Source organism: Harpia harpyja, chromosome 5 (genome assembly GCF_026419915.1).
Source record: "Harpia harpyja isolate bHarHar1 chromosome 5, bHarHar1 primary haplotype, whole genome shotgun sequence".
Lineage (NCBI taxonomy): Eukaryota > Metazoa > Chordata > Aves > Accipitriformes > Accipitridae > Harpia > Harpia harpyja.
In genome coordinates, this window is record NC_068944.1 from 15,420,777 (window position 1) to 15,436,715 (window position 15,939).

Sequence of the window (15,939 nt, forward strand, 5' to 3'; positions counted from 1 at the left end):
GGGAGGATCCCACGCCAAAGCAGGGGGATGTCCAAAGGAGGCTGTGACCCCGTGGGAAGCCCGCACTGGAGCAGGCTCCTGGCAGGACCTGTGGGCCCATGGAGAGAGGAGCCCACGCTGGAGCAGGTTTTCTGGCAGGACTTGTGACCCCGCGGGGGACCCACGCTGGAGCAGTCTGTGCCTGGAGGACTGCAGCCCATGCAAGGGACCCACGCTGGAGCAGTCCGTGGAGGACTGCAGCCTGTGGGAAGGACCCACGTTGAAGAAGTTCGTGAAGGACTGTATACGGAGAGAGAGACCCCATGATGGAGCAGGGGAAGAACATGAGGAAGGAGTGGCAGAGACAACACATTATGAACTGACTGCAAGTCCCATTCCGTGTCCCCCTGCGCTGCTCCAGGGAAGAGCTGGGAGTGAAGTTGAGCCTGGGAAGAAGGAAGGGGTAGGGGGAAGGTGTTTTCAGTTTTTTCTTTCTCACTATCCTACTCTGTTACTAGTTATCCCAAGACAAGTCTGTTTTGCCTGTTTAAGTAATTCATGAGCGATCTCCCTGTCCTTATCTTTACCCATGAGCTTTTCATCGTATCTTCTCCCCCTGTCTTGCTGAGGAGGGGGAGTGAGAGAGCAGCTTGGTGGGCATCTGGCAGCCAGCCAGGGCTGACCCACTACAATATAACTATATGTTCTCTGTGTTCTAGATGGGAATGTTGGAAATAGAGGTAGTGCAGCTTTCTTTTACCCAACAATACAGTTTGAATATTGTCATTGAAAATGGTCTACCTCCTCATAGGTCTAGCATCATGTTTACTGGTAAGAGCAGGAGATCATGTTTCTATTTTGACTCTACTGCAAACCAGATGAGAAACGTGGGAAATCTGCAGAGACATGATGCCTTCCTAGCACAAAGCTGCACTACTTACAGACTAGAGCTGGCTTGCAGCCAAGACTGGTTGTATCTAGGCATGAGGACCTAACCCCCCCAAAATTCTTTATTGACTCTACTCTTCATCAGGCAATGAAAAATACAACCCTTTACAGATGACACACCTTAATATGGTGCTAACATTTCTGCACAGTTTTAAGGGATAAGTCTCAAGACAGTGATGATTCGCCCAAAGTGTGTTATCCCTAGAGCTGGTTGGGACTTTTCTGACTAAATGCAGATGCATCAAGACCTAAATGCACTGTCAGAAATCTACCCACCTCTCTGACTGTCTGCCTGGCAGGCTGCTGAAGAATCCACGACTTCAGCATCAAGGGCAGTTGTATCATATTAATGGGGGTCAGAAGCCTAAAAGCCTGGGGAAGAATAGCTACAGTGCAATAATCAGGCTCTGGAGTCCTGCCTGAATTTCCAAGGAAAACATCTTGTTTGAATTTCCTTCTTACAAGAACATTTTTTAAAATCTATTTTTAAATTGCAATCTTTAGAACACAGGAAGTAGTAAATTTGAAACCATACAAATGTACACTATTACGTTTTGTAGTGCTAGGTGCTAGAAAGTATAAGCCTAGGAAAGAAATTGAATCCATTTCTCCTGAGTTTACAAAAAAAGTCTTAAAACACTAAGTCTCATTCATTTTTCTTCCAAAGTACCTACCACAGCAGAGTCCCCTATAACAAGTTATTCTATTAAAGACTACCACATACATAATGCAGCATGGGACAGTTTAACCAAGACGGAAAAGACAGGCTTTTGTTTTACTTTCAACTATATACTGCTATGCCATTCTCTCTTCAGCCTTAGTACTCCTGATATATTTTTGTTTCTTTTAATTATGTTCAAAAAAACCTAAATGAACAAGACATAATCTACCAGGAATGATATACATATATACAATAATATACATATATACCTATAAATAGGTATAGCTTTTACTTCCTTAGGCCAGAGAGGCTTCCCAAGATTACTTCCAGCCTTATTTTCTATCATAAATATAAATAGACAATGGTTATTTTCTTCACATTTCTTTTCTTCATGCTAAGACTTACTCTACATTGTCCTGCATTTTATGATAAGGAAATTTGATTGGTTACAATTGGTTAAATGCCAATCAGACTGAGACAAGGGGAGTCAAAAGAATCTCAGTAGACATAATAAGGGGGGATGAAGGATGATGTTTAGCGCTTACATTGTTGAAATTAGCTGAGGCAAAGACAGTCTTTGATGAGAAGAGCTAGTCCCAAGGACCAGCCAATGAGGTAAAGACAGCTCCTGATAAGAAGCAGGAGCAGGCCCCAAGAGCCAGCTAAGACTGGTCTTGCGGCTTGGGTGAGTACCAAGAAATCACTGAGCCTGCGCAAGAAAAAAGGTTACTAGCGGTGACGAAGAGGAGTCATCTATCTTCATCTCTGTGACCACCAGACGACCACCATAAAGAGGCACTGCGCAAGTGCAGTTGAGAGGAGACTATGGAAATGACCTCTCGGAGCTAATTTTAATATGAAGCGGGGATAGGTCATGAATATGTATAGGCGTATTGTGAATATGTAACACTTGACTGTATAAACTTGAGACAAACTGCCGAGTCGGGCGCGCATGACTTTGGTGGGACTACCCCCCGTGCGGCCCAGCGCTGAATGAACATACCTACTTTACAATCTCACTGATTGTGGAGTCTGTTTTCCGCACGTCACAGACCATAATTTCAAATGCAGTGGTTATTAAGAATTCACTTCTATGATCATCATAATAAAATCAAGGTAATATGCCTAAGAACCTGAACAGAACGTGGAAAAAACAACCTTAAGTATAACAACAACATTACAAAGTCTTTAAAAAAATCCCAAAGCCTCCTATATTGTGGAAAGCAAGTAAGAAATTACTTTCCTTAGTGTACAATGACAAATACTTATGATCTGTTCTGCAAACACCAGAGTGCTTATTAATGGATGTTTAAAAGGTACTTTTAAAATGAAAACATTAAATTTGCTTGCAAATTTCACCATTTTCAAGCCCAATGTGTTGTTTCATAACATGATTCCTGCATGTAAGAATGCATTAAAAAACAATCCTGGAGAGGTTTTAGTTTCTGCATTATATAAAATATGCAGCAATTTGAATGAGCAGGGTTTTTTCACGATGAAGAAGGCATGGATTTACTCCTGCTTTAGAACATAGTTCATCAATTCTCATGTAGTATGGAAAGCCAACTGTGCAATTTCTCTGATGAATGCCAAGGTATGGCCACAGAATACAAGCATCTAGCTAGATCAGAAATAAGTGGATGAAGAGGAAGAAAGAGGAGATTTTCTCTATTTTGCATATTTTTTTGAATATTTCACGTTTCTTGCTGGTAATAGCAACTGCAAATCCATACTACAACCTCACGCATGGATATTTTAGTGAAAATAGATTCTGTATTCATACAGTTATCTATAGTAGATGTTTAACTTGGAGAGAAGTCTGCTATCTGAGATTTTTTCCAGGCTTTGTCACATTCATCTGCCATTCTGTTAATGAAGTTGCATTTCGATTCCCTCTTCTGCAAACTGCTAATAACAGCTCAAAATATGAGGCAATTTTATGCGTAAAACTCATCAAGATTCTCAGATGGTTTTCAGTAATACTTTTATGACTGTGCGTGAATGCCTTTTGGCAGTGTAGAACAGGCCAATATTTTTAAAAGCAAGCTATAGGGATGTTGTGGGATACATAACATAAAGGCATGTTAAAATAGGTAGTGCCTTACGCCTTACCTTCTAATAAAATGTGTTTACATGATAAGAAGTGGATTTGGACTTTCACACTTATAAGATGATTAAAAATTATTCTGTCATTGAAATTAATTTATGTCATGAATTATACAAAGGATAAAACAGTATCTCCATATCTTTGTTTCATAAGACTAGCAGTTATTTATGGCACAGTACATTTATCAAATCCACTAAGAATCTCAAAATGGGATCAGGAAGAAATCTTGTTATATAGAGATACACAATGTATCAGTAATTTTAGATTTCAGTTTAAGGTAAATAGCCAGAGGCTAAGAAAAACTTTTTATTTTTTTCTTTTTAGCCAAATGTTAGACCATGTTGTTAGACTGAATTTTTATGGGCTTGTGCTATCACACTAATACATACTTTGTTCTGGTATAAAACATAGAGGTTGCAAATACTGCAAGGTTCATCGGATGTTTAACAGCTTATGAAAAAAAACCTCAACCAAACCAACAAGTGAGCAATTATGAAACTTTCTATTAAAGTCCAACAAACAATTCCATACCTCCGTATGCCTGACATCCTGGACTTCACCACCACTAACCTACCTCCACACTGTGCTTACTGGGAAAGGTAAGTGTATGCTGAACTTCTAGGGCAGATGTTTTGAGATTCATGTATTTCTCCTAGTCTCTCTAAAATCAATATTCAGCTGACCTTGCACCGTCTACCAGATGAAGCTGTAATCTTGCTCTCTTCTGTTTGTCTTCTGAAGTAGCTCAGCTTCTGCAGGCAGGAAGATTTTTTTTCTACTCTCTTACTCTCAAGGAGTCCTACACACACTCTAAAATGGATGATTCACTATTATCTTAGCTATCTTGTTTGACTTTTGTTCCTATGGGAACAGTTTATATTTCCTATAAATTTCAATCCCTTTGAGTAAAACTGTGATAAGGAAAGCACTTACAGTGTCTACACTTCAATATGTTTGTCCAGGAACAAAGAATAATACAGAACTTCTCTACTTATCTGGATTCACTATGTTAAACATTAGTAAAGAGTGTCCAGACAAGTTTATAGTACGTGAACAGCAAGGGCAACTGAATGCTTCTCACACCTGCAATATATACTACAACATAATGAAACTTTAGGGAAAGAAAGAAAAATTTTCAGCCTCCAATGTCAAAGCCTTAAATTTAGGGTTTCCCATATTGCAGTCCCAGAGCAAGTTTACCTTTTCCAGTTTCTGCATTTAGAAATTTTACAGCTTTCCTACTCATTTCGTCACAGCCCCCATGCATGCTCCTGCTAGGCTGGAAGTTAACCTCGTTTCCTTGCTGTCCCCCATTTGCCCTACAAAACTGAGAATGAATGCAGCAGTGTTCTCAGCTCAGGGACCTGTCTGGGAAAAGTGCTGAAGGGATGATGACCATTTTGTGTGTTTTCAAATTTAGCAGCTGGCAATTCCACTGAAAAAAGTATAAGTTTGTCTTCCCAAAATATTATCTTTTAAACGCTAATTAATTTTAGAACTAAGTTTGCACTCAATTAATAACCTAAAAGTGGCTGAAAAGGATGGAAAGTAATAGTGTAGGATCTGTTCCATCAATGACTATGCCTTGAAGATGGTGTAATATTTTCTGCATTCCTTCCATTTGCTAGTTATACATATTAGCAATGTGTGTCAGAAAATTGTAATAATCTAGTTCAGACAGATAACCACAAAAAAATAAGGACCAACAGAAAGGCAACAAACTACGAGAAAGGAGAGCAAAAATCCAAATATTTCTAATTTGTAAATGTTAAAGTCAGAATAAAGATGCATATTTATAGGCAAACATGAAAAAATTGGGAAATAAAAGTCATGATCAATGAAAAGGGAGCTATTTGTCCAGAACAAAAGAATATGCATTCTAAATATTAATCTTAGAATATAACATTTATAATCATGACTCAGATTGAACTTTGCCCTGAAAGTGGACAGTGTTTCAAATATTATGATCAAAAAGGGAGAACGTAAGAATCCAGAGCAGCATATTTAACTTTATGCAATGCCTGTTTTTTCACTCTTTTTTTGGATCTCAAAATATTGTGGCACATGTGGAAGTGAGAACATGCATCTGACCTCCAATGAACCATATGCTTTACAGAGAAGCAAGTATGGCCCCTTCAGTATATATATATATGTAAAAAAAATCACAAACAGAAAGTCAAAAAGGCAGGGTCATAAATTTTCATTAACAATCCCTGCCACTTTAACAAAGAAATATACCATCTTTCAGAATATTTTCAACTATATAGGATTATTTTTCTGCATGCAAAAGGTGAACTTTGTATTCCTCTTTCCAGTACCAAAACTGAGTTTGCGAAGCTGTTCTTCACTTCCACCACCTCCATGATCCTAGAGCTTCAAACTCACAAAACTAACAGTGAAAATGGGAACTTTAATCTGGTTGTTTTTAAAGCTTATGTAGCCATTTGTATTGTTAGTAATAACAGCAGGTATGATCACTGATGCTTCATCTCAAAGCCTCAATGTTTCACTGTAATTTTAATCCAAAACCTCCAGGCTTCTTAGCTGTCAAAGGATATAGTGATATGAATTACATCTAATATTCCAGTGACATCTGTCAAACTCTTCAAGCACATAATATTTTTGCTTGTGAAAACTATCAAGGAGAAAAAGCCCAGCTCATAATCAGTACTAATTTGGCAATAGCCCAAAAGCTTTTTCAGTACAAAAATGAACTGAATTTGTGCCTTTTCAAACAATAGCAGCGATGTAATTTTTTTTTTTTTAAACAAAGCAATCCCAACAAATGGTGAAAACAGGTTTAAAAGGAAAAATATGTACAGAACTCAAAAACCCATGTGGCTGAATACATTGCCACTTGACACCAACAGCCTTTCATTTTCAACAAAGTAAAACTTTTTTTTGCAGAGTTATAACAAAACTTGCTTATCACAGTTTGACTGCACTCAAAAATGTTGAAAGCATAAGAATATAGAAGAAAAAGACTGCTTATGTTATAGATGTATAGATGTATAAGAGAGTTTTATCAAGATAACCTTCACAGCAGCAAGACATTCAAGAAATTAAAATGGTGGATTGAGCCAAAACAGCCACAAGAATATTAATATCAGTTAAGCTATATCAATATAGTGTAATGATGGATAAAACCCTAAACCAGAAGTTTCAAATAGGGTAGCTGATCAACTTTTTGCAATAACCCAATTCTATTTTCCCCAGGACTTGAATAGTGGAAGTTTTAAGGGAATGCCAAAATCTAAACTCTTAAAAATAAAGAAGATGTTTCTTGATTGTAATGACTCTAGAACTGCAGTTCATGCATGCCTGGAAATAAATAAACCCCTTCAATTCATCTATTTGTATACAGAATGGGGCGCTGTACTGAAGAGAAGCCAGACAAATATCGGTATCTTGGGGGATATCTGCTTTTGTTTCACAGTTGTAGTTTTAAGATTTCTCTGTGATTTTGCCCCTTTTTCTCATGTTACATCTCATTCTATACTCAAATCACTGAAATCACATTTCAGCCCTAATTTATTTTGTCTCTCTTGTCTCTGAATCCATATAACTTGCAACCCCCCATTTTTTTTTTATCAATAGGTTTACAAGTTCATCAATCTTCCTCACATTCTGTCATTTAGAAATCAAAATAAATTTTGCACAAACCTGTGCTGGTGGGTCCACTGAGCCTAAAAGAGCCAGGGACTTGTATCACTTAATATTTTGCTGGTATCACTAAAGGAAAAAATCATGCTCCCATATGGTCTGTCACTGACTTAGTGCAACCCAGAAACATCATTCCTTAAAAGCTAGTTGTTATTCAGGCACAATCCTCATCATGCTAGCAACTTCCATAACAGCACCATAAACTTCTAGCTTTAATCAGTATTCATGTCCACCAATTTCATTTTCTTGCTGGTCCTGCATAGGCACCATTGCTCACTGCATCATATCTGCAACTTCAGAGAGAGTTTACAGGGCATTTCAGAATGCCTGTCTCAGTGCAGGCACTTGGGTTACTGCCACATGACGGACATTAGGCTTGCAGGAAATAGATACATGTGTCTGAGCATAGCTATATCTATAAAAAAACTAACAGCACACTGACCTGAAAAAAACCCAACAACAAAACCCATCCCAACAACTTTTTTTTAAAAGGTATTAGGGAAAGACAGCACCTCAAACCCAGTAGCTAGCATCCAGAGTTAAAAGAATTTCTCCATTTGCTTGATAATACACTGTGGAGTGCAGAAAAAAACCCGTGTGGCAATGGGGAAGGATTTCTGTGAGGTTTTGTGGAACCTCACTGCTTTAACTCCTAGAAATTCTCCACTAAATTTTCAGTCTACGTTGCTCCTGCTATTTGAATGGCCATAGCAACATAGACTGATACAGGGCATATATTCTATATTTGTTCTTGTGATGAGGTCACTTTATATCTTAAAAACTTTCCTTTTTTTCTCCTTGATGTATTTAAAAGACAACAGTAATATCTTTTTAACCCTTATTATGCTGGAGTAAATATGCTCCATTCCCCCAAACTGTTTCATTTTTCTTCACAGTATTCTGTCCTTCCACTTAATCTGCTTATACATTTAGCAACATTTAATGCTGTCTCAAGTCTCAATGTGTTAGCAACCTGAGAGTTTTGCATTTCCTTGCTTCTAGGGCAACTCAGAATTTCATGATTCTTGATAAAAAAATTTGTTAAAATTCCCTTAATGGCAATAACTTTCACAGGATTTTCAGGGAGGATGAAACTGAGACCATAGCATGTTCCTTGCTAAGGTGGCAGCAGTTTCCCATGGTCTGAAGAATTCCCACTCTTTACAGTCTGTCTTACGTTCACTGAGTTATAGACTACTTTTCATGTTATTTAATCAGCCATGACTTCTCATTATTTTACTTCTGCTGAAACAATTCTGATGTTAACTGAGAAAATTCAGAAATGTTGCTTGCTAATCACCAAAGTCACAAGTCTCTGCCTACTAGAACAGATGTCAGAAAGAGATACAGTGACAGCAAGCAGCTTCCTTCTCTCCCTTAAGAGGGATAATTCTTCTTTAAAGACTTGTTATGCCATGCTTTTAATCAGGGAACTGTAATATCTGAGACTGGTTTGCTTTTCAAAACTTTTCAACAGTGCTTCAGAATTGAACAGATTTCTACAGCTGTTGTAGATGTTGGGAGTACTGGTGGTAGTGATGGGAACAGCTAGCTGATAACAAAAGCATATGGAGGATTTTTGTTTGTTTTTCTACAGAATGTTTTCATTAGCAAATGAAGATTACCAAAAACTAGATGCTCCGCAGATGACTAATTTGCTGAAATCCGAATGGAAATACGGGGGCTACAGCCCATCCAGGGCTCAGACTTGCCAGTAGCTGCCTTGAAGACAATAAGCAAGCTGAGGGCCTAGAAGCTGCAGAAGCTTAGGAAAAAGCCATAGGCTCGCAGCCAGCACGCCCAGTGGGCTGGTATCACAGCTCTCAGGCTTTCTGGGGAGGACCAAAGTGTTCTACATCTTTAGAGACCTATTTTAAAACAGAACAGCATTTTAGTGTGCTTAATTCTGTAATTAAGAAAGCTAAGTACCAGAAAAATGTGCTACTTTTCATCACATGGACTTCTAGACTGCACAGAAGAAAAGACATCAGCTCATACTATCGAAACCAAAATGATACAGTTATCTTAAAACATTGACTGGTACAACTCTGACAAAAACCCTACCTCACACTGTTCAGTCTCCATATAAAACCAACTCAGCTTTGAGCATTACTTCCTCCTTCTTTCCAAGAAATTATTGACTCTATGCTCAGCAGACTTTTTGCAATGGGTTCAGCGTTAACTGTCCTTCTGTTTACCTCTGAGGGTCAAGATGATAGGAAACAAAGCATCTGCTTCCGTGTATCTAGAGACTCCATGGTGGAAAAATGTTCACATTATGAAACTTTGGGCTCCTAAATAATTCAAGAAGGTCAAGCAGCTATGATTCTAGAAGATTTTTGACTGAGTCAAACCACTCGAGTGGTTCTTTCCCACTGAAGCCACGGGAAAGAAGGGGTATTAATAGAGTAAAGGTATTATTGAGTTAACCAAAGATGTGGCCTGATTTGCCAAGATAAACCCCATTGTGTGTACACCACTATGCACCATAAGGCTGTTAAAAGTCTAGGCATTGTCCCATAGAAACCACTGCCACTAAACATTTTTTGAGAGATCTGAGAAGAAGAAGAAAACATTTTAAATAAGAAGCAGCTCTCTAAATATTCCTTAAACTTCGATAAGTTTCATAAAGGAAAGCAAAGTACTTCGCACATTTCAGCAGCAGTAAAAATGGTAATAGTTCCTTGTGGGAAGACAGAACTCCGTTGTGGCAACAAGCTGCAAAAGAAATTTTTTTTAGACCTATCTTCCTAGTTCAGAACACACAAAAGATCTGGAGTTCAAAAGAGTCAGATTTTAATGAAACAAAGCAGTGTATCTATCTCATCTGATGGGGATGATGCAGTTTATACTGTTTAGACAGACTGATAGCATGGAGAAAGGCAAACTGATTGAAACTCCACTATATGCACAGCTAAGATTTGTAGCTTTTCAGAAACAGCAAGGTATTTCACACTTTTATAGCTGTATCTTCTCTGTGTTCTCAGATCAGGGAGTTGCAGGGAGCAATAAGATCCTCTGAAGTTGTTTCTCCTCCAGACTGAAGAGGCCCAGCTCTCAGCCTCTTTTCATACATCATGTGCTCCTGACCCTGACCCCTGGTGGTCCTCCACTAGGTTCACTCCTGTATGTCAATATTCTTGTGCTGAGAGCACAAAACTGGACACAGTACTCCAGATGTGGTCTTACAAGTGCTGAATAGAAAGGAAGGATCACTTCCCTGTACCTGCTGTCAACACTCTTACTAATGCAGTCCAGGATAAGTTCAGCCTGTTGTCCACTAGGACCCCAGGGCCTTTTCTGCCAGAGCTGCTTTCCAGACAGTTGGCCCCAAGCCTGCCTTGTTGCCTGGGATTACTCCAACCCAGGGGCAAGACCTTTCATTTGCTCTTGCTGAACTTCATAAGGTTTCTGTCAGCCCATTTCTCCAGCCTGTCCAGGTCCCTCTGACAGCAGCCCTGCCTTCCCACTGTGGGTCACCCCAATCTGGTGTCACCTGCAAACTTGCTGAGAGTACTCTCCATCTCATCATCCAGGTTGTCAATGGAGACATTGAACAGTATTTGTCCCAGCACTGGTCCTGGAGGGATCCACTACCTACTGGCCGCAAGCTTGGCTTTGCACCATGAATCACAACTCTTTAAGCCCAGCCTATTTTCTATCCACTTTGTACTGCCTTTATCCATCCCATGTCCCACCCATTTGCGGGCTATGGAGGAGGCTATAGGAGGCTGTCAAAGACCGTTGAAATCAAGGTATATAACAGCCACTGCCTTTCCCTTGCCAGACACCTCATCATAGAAAGCATGATTTGCATATGGAAAACATTTTAACTATGCCCATTCACCTTGTTGTCCTTCACGGGTTTACACATGATTTGCTCTAATAATATTCTAAGGAACTGAGGTGAGGCTGACTGGCCTATAATTATCTGGATCCTCCTTGTCATTCTTGATGATCTAGTTCCATGGACTTGTGCATGATACCCAAGTGATTTAAGTGATGCCTGACTGCCTTGCTCTACTGTGGGTACTACTTCCCTCCCACTGACTGCTAAGAGGGTCAGGGACCTGGAAGGCCAGAAGACAAGCCTTGCAAGTGAAAACCAAGGTATAAAAAAGGCGTTGAGTAGGCCTTTCTCATGCCCCTTGTCACTAGGTCCACTGCCCCACCAAGCAATGGGCCCACACTCACTTAGCCTTCCTTTTGCTGTTGATGCACTTTAAGAAATGTTTTCTATCCTTTACCTCCCTGACTAGTTTCAGGTCCAGCTGAGCTGGAGCTTTCCTGGCTCCATTCCTGTATACATGGACAATGCCTCTGTATCCCTCCCAAGTCTGTCCCTGCTTCTGTGTGCTTCCCTTCTTGTGTTTGAGCTGAGTCAGGAGCTCCACGTTCATCCATACTGGTCTTCTGTAATGCTTGTCTTCTGCAGAATGGGAAGGACAGTTCTTGTGCTCAGAGGATGCTGTCCTTGAAGATTAGCTAGCTCTCCTGGGCCCCTTTGCCCTCCAAGGCAATTATCCACAGGATCCTGCCAAGGATGTCCCTGAACAGAGTGCCTCCCCTCATCACATTATTGATCATCTGTATCAAGAAACTGTCTTCAATCTGTTCCAGAAATCTGGATTGCTTGTGTCCAGCCATATCGACCTTCCAGTAGATACTGCTGTGGTTGAAGTGACCCAAGAGTACCAATGCCTGGGATTGTGAGGCTTTTTCCACCTGCCTTAAGAATGCTTTATCTGCCTTCTCTTGTTGATGAGAAGGTCTATAGCAGATACTAGAATATCACCTGTGTTGGTCTGTCTTTTGATCTCTGCCCACAAGTTCTCCACTGGTTCGTCACTTCACCCAAGACTCCATCCACTCAAAACACACCTTTGTGTAGAGCATAGCCTTAAGGTAGGGCATCTCATACTGGCATCTTGTTAGCACCTTAAGGTACTTGTGTCTTGTATACACAGCTGAGTTCAAGGTTAAGGAGTTACATCATGTTTGTTACAGAAGAAAGGGCTAAGTGGGCCAGATAGATATGCTGACCTTTCTTAGGTTTGCCCCTTCTTTGGTGAAAGATTCCTGAAGTTATGATTTGCTCTCACTCTTTTCAAATATACCTGCACCATAGTAATTCTAGGGAAGCAGTAAGATCTTCTCATTAGAGAACAAGGGGAATACAGGTGTAGGCAAATGGGAAAGTTTCTGTAGAACTGATTTCAGTGCTGTTGAAATATAATTAAAATGTTTTTATTCAATTATTAATCATATTACAGTGTCATTAGTAATTCTACACATTAGAAATTAAAGTCTTTAATGTGAACTACTCATCTAATAATCTGTTAAACTGACTTTTGAAAGCCACAGATTTCCTATGTGTGTGTTTTTAAATTTAAATTAATAAACAAACAAAACTCTGTCAATCTGTCTTTCATGATGGAATGTACATATCAATGTTTGCAATACTTGATCCAAAAGCCACATAATTCACGACCTTACACACTTTCAACCTACCTCCTCCATGTTTCTTGAATTTTGTTTCACTGTATTTAACTTAGATTGTACACCATGCAATGTTTATATGATAATATTAAGATACTATTTTAAAATGCAGTTTCAAATATGCAACTAAACAAATAGAAACTTTATCATTAAAATTTTTTTCGTTCTTTTTAAGAACAATTTTTTCAGGTAAAATATACCCTAGGACACAGACATATACAATTGCATTTTCAAACAAGAAAACGGTGCCCTTTAATAGCGCAGCATTCTGTGTCTCACAAGTAACAACCTGTCATTATGTACCATGATGCCCAAGTCTGTTCTCAACTCATTCACCATGTAGCTGTTGAAACCGCAGACTGCTTGACATCCAGCTTTACAATATCCTGAGGTTTTAGCTGGTATTTACCTCTTATTTGCAATGGCATGATAATTTTTAGTTTAGTAAGTGCCTATAGCAAAACTCGGTAAAAAAAAGAATGTTTCACATCTTGACTTAGTAACATCCCATAGGTATTTTTTACTCAGTGTTACAAGTTTAGCTGAAAATCTCCAGTCTTCAGACCGTCTGCGTGCAGTCAAAGACAAGTAATGGAAGAAAGAGCTCTGTAACATCCCCAACACCTCCCAAAGTATATCAACCCCCCCCCTACCAAACCCCCTGTCATTGTTTAACCCCAGCCAGCAACTAAGTACTACGCAGCCGCTCAATCACTCCCCCCCCACCCTGTGGGATGGGGGAGAAAATCAGGAAAAGAAGTAAAACTCGTGGGTTGAGATAAGAACGGTTTAATAGAACAGAAAAGAAGAAACTAATAATGATAATGATAACACTAATAAAATGACAACAGTAATAATGAAAGGATTGGAATGTACAAATGATGCGCAGTGCAATTGCTCACCACCTGCCGACTGACACCCAGCTAGTCCCTGAGCAGCGATTCCCCGCCCCCACTTCCCAGTTCCTATACTAGATGTGACGTCACACGGTATGGAATACCCCGTTGGCCAGTTTGGGTCAGCTGCCCTGGCTGTGTCCTGTGCCAACTTCTTGAGCCCCTCCAGCTTTCTCGCTGGCTCGGCATGAGAAGCTGAAAATTCCTTGACTTTAGACTGAACACTACTTAGCAACAACTGAAAACATCAGTGTGTTATCAACATTCTTCACATACTGAACTCAAAACATAGCAATGTACCAGCTACTAGGAAGACAGTTAACTCTATCCCAGCTGAAACCAGGACACCCCCAAAAACCTCAACCCCAAACTCCAAAGTTCTTGTTTACAACTAATTCCTTTAAGCTAAGGATTTCTGTCTGGTGCTTTAAGTTAATTCATCTGAGCAAGACTTTGATGTGTAACGTGATTTCTTCAAGCTAGAGATGGCAGTACCAATTGCTTACCTGACTCACACGCAAATGTCTTTGACGTCTCATCATGAAAGATAATTGCCACTGCATGCTTCTTTGTCTCTCGAGGCAGTCTAGTTATGTTTTTGATATTGTGCAGCTCGGTTACCTTAAAACGAAGAAAAATATTTTAGGTCAGTGTATAAACAGTACAAATAAAAACATTAACCAAAACTACTCAACTTCTACTATAATCTGTTTTTTTCCCCCTAAGGTTATTTACATTTATAAGTCTTTTAATCGACAAAAACACATAAATAGGTAAGAGTCTAAAGTTGCAAAACTTTCTATAAAATGTAATGTATCAAAAAGTGAATGGTCTACTTCCCTAATAAAGTTTTACTTGGAAACATAGTTATTACAGTGACATCAAGACAGTCTTGTGATTATTCTATGTTTTTCAATTTCTGTATTCATACAACTTTGACCAGTTTCAGAATCTGCATCAAATACATAATCTAATGTAGGAACAGCAGTGTCTTATTAGTTAAGGGAAGTAAATCAGTTATCATGCCAATTAGTATCACTACATTTTAAGGATAAATCCTCATCTGCCTTTAAAGTGTAACTGTCATCCTCATAAGAGCTCACAACTTTATTTTATTTTCCAAATATTAGAAAAGCTTATCAACAAAAAAACAGTCTTCCAGCAAATTTACAGCATAAACAATTCAATCTATTTCCATTTTCCTTTAATGCAAGTAGATAACTACAAGTAACACAAATGGAAGAAAAACATGTTACTACAACCCAAGCTGGTAGCACAGCCTATATTAAACTGCATAACACTTCGCATTATAAAATCTTTTCTCAGTTTCGCGGAACTCTGGGCAAACTTTATGTGTTTATAGTTAACTTTTCCAGGCAGGACATCTGCCTCAGGCAGAATTAATTTCTTAAAAATGTCATCCATATGAATTTGGCCATCTATGACTAGGGAAAAAAATGGGCTGAATGTGGATGGGTTTTTTTGCTTTGTTTTGTAATTTTATGCTCCCTGTGTACAGCTCTAGCATTCCTTTTCATATGCTGGAAATAATGCTTTTTAAGAGACAGAGATTTTATATGGTGCAGTAAAAAAATGGAACATGCTGGGGCAAAGACATTGCAAAAAAGATTGAGAGCAGATGAGCAGTGAGGGCCATCAAGAAGCCAGAGACAAAGCATGAAGTGGAATGTGTAGGTGCTGATGAGAAACCTGAGACCAGAGCTGAAGACTGCTATAGGGTCTATCTTGACAGCCTTCAGCAAAACTCACTCGCTTGTCAATATCTTTGCTGTAACAGGTAGGCCAAAACTGGATGCAGTACTCTAGATACGGTCTAATGAGTGCTGAACAGAGGGGGATAATCACTCCCTGTATTGCCTGGTCATGGTCCTGTTCATACAGCCCATGGAGCTGTTGGCCATCTTTGCTGGCTGAGGCACCAAGCCCCACGGCCCTTCCCACAGGGCTGCTCCCAGCCTGTCTATCCCAAGCCTGTGCCATCGCAGGGGCTCCTCTGTCCCCGGGGCAGCTCCTGGCACTTGCCCTTATTCAGTTTCACAAGGTTCCTGTCAGCCCATTCCTCCAGCCCGTTCAGGTCTCTGGAAGATAGCCTGACTACCGAAAGTGTATCGACGGATCTTTCCCAATTTGCTGTTTGCACAGTTGGTGAGTGCATGCTCCATTAC

The 15,939-nt window shown here is 39.6% G+C and overlaps 1 protein-coding gene across 2 annotated transcripts in view; it reads right to left on the minus strand.

Annotated features, from left to right (window-relative positions):
* Positions 1-15,939, minus strand: part of DOK6 (docking protein 6) — a 262,055-nt gene that overhangs the window by 119,499 nt on the left and 126,617 nt on the right. For both annotated transcript variants that reach the window (XM_052787234.1, XM_052787235.1), the window contains exon 3: positions 14,260-14,374. In XM_052787234.1, coding sequence (XP_052643194.1) covers positions 14,260-14,374 — 115 coding nt within the window. The remainder of the gene's footprint in view (positions 1-14,259; positions 14,375-15,939) is intronic.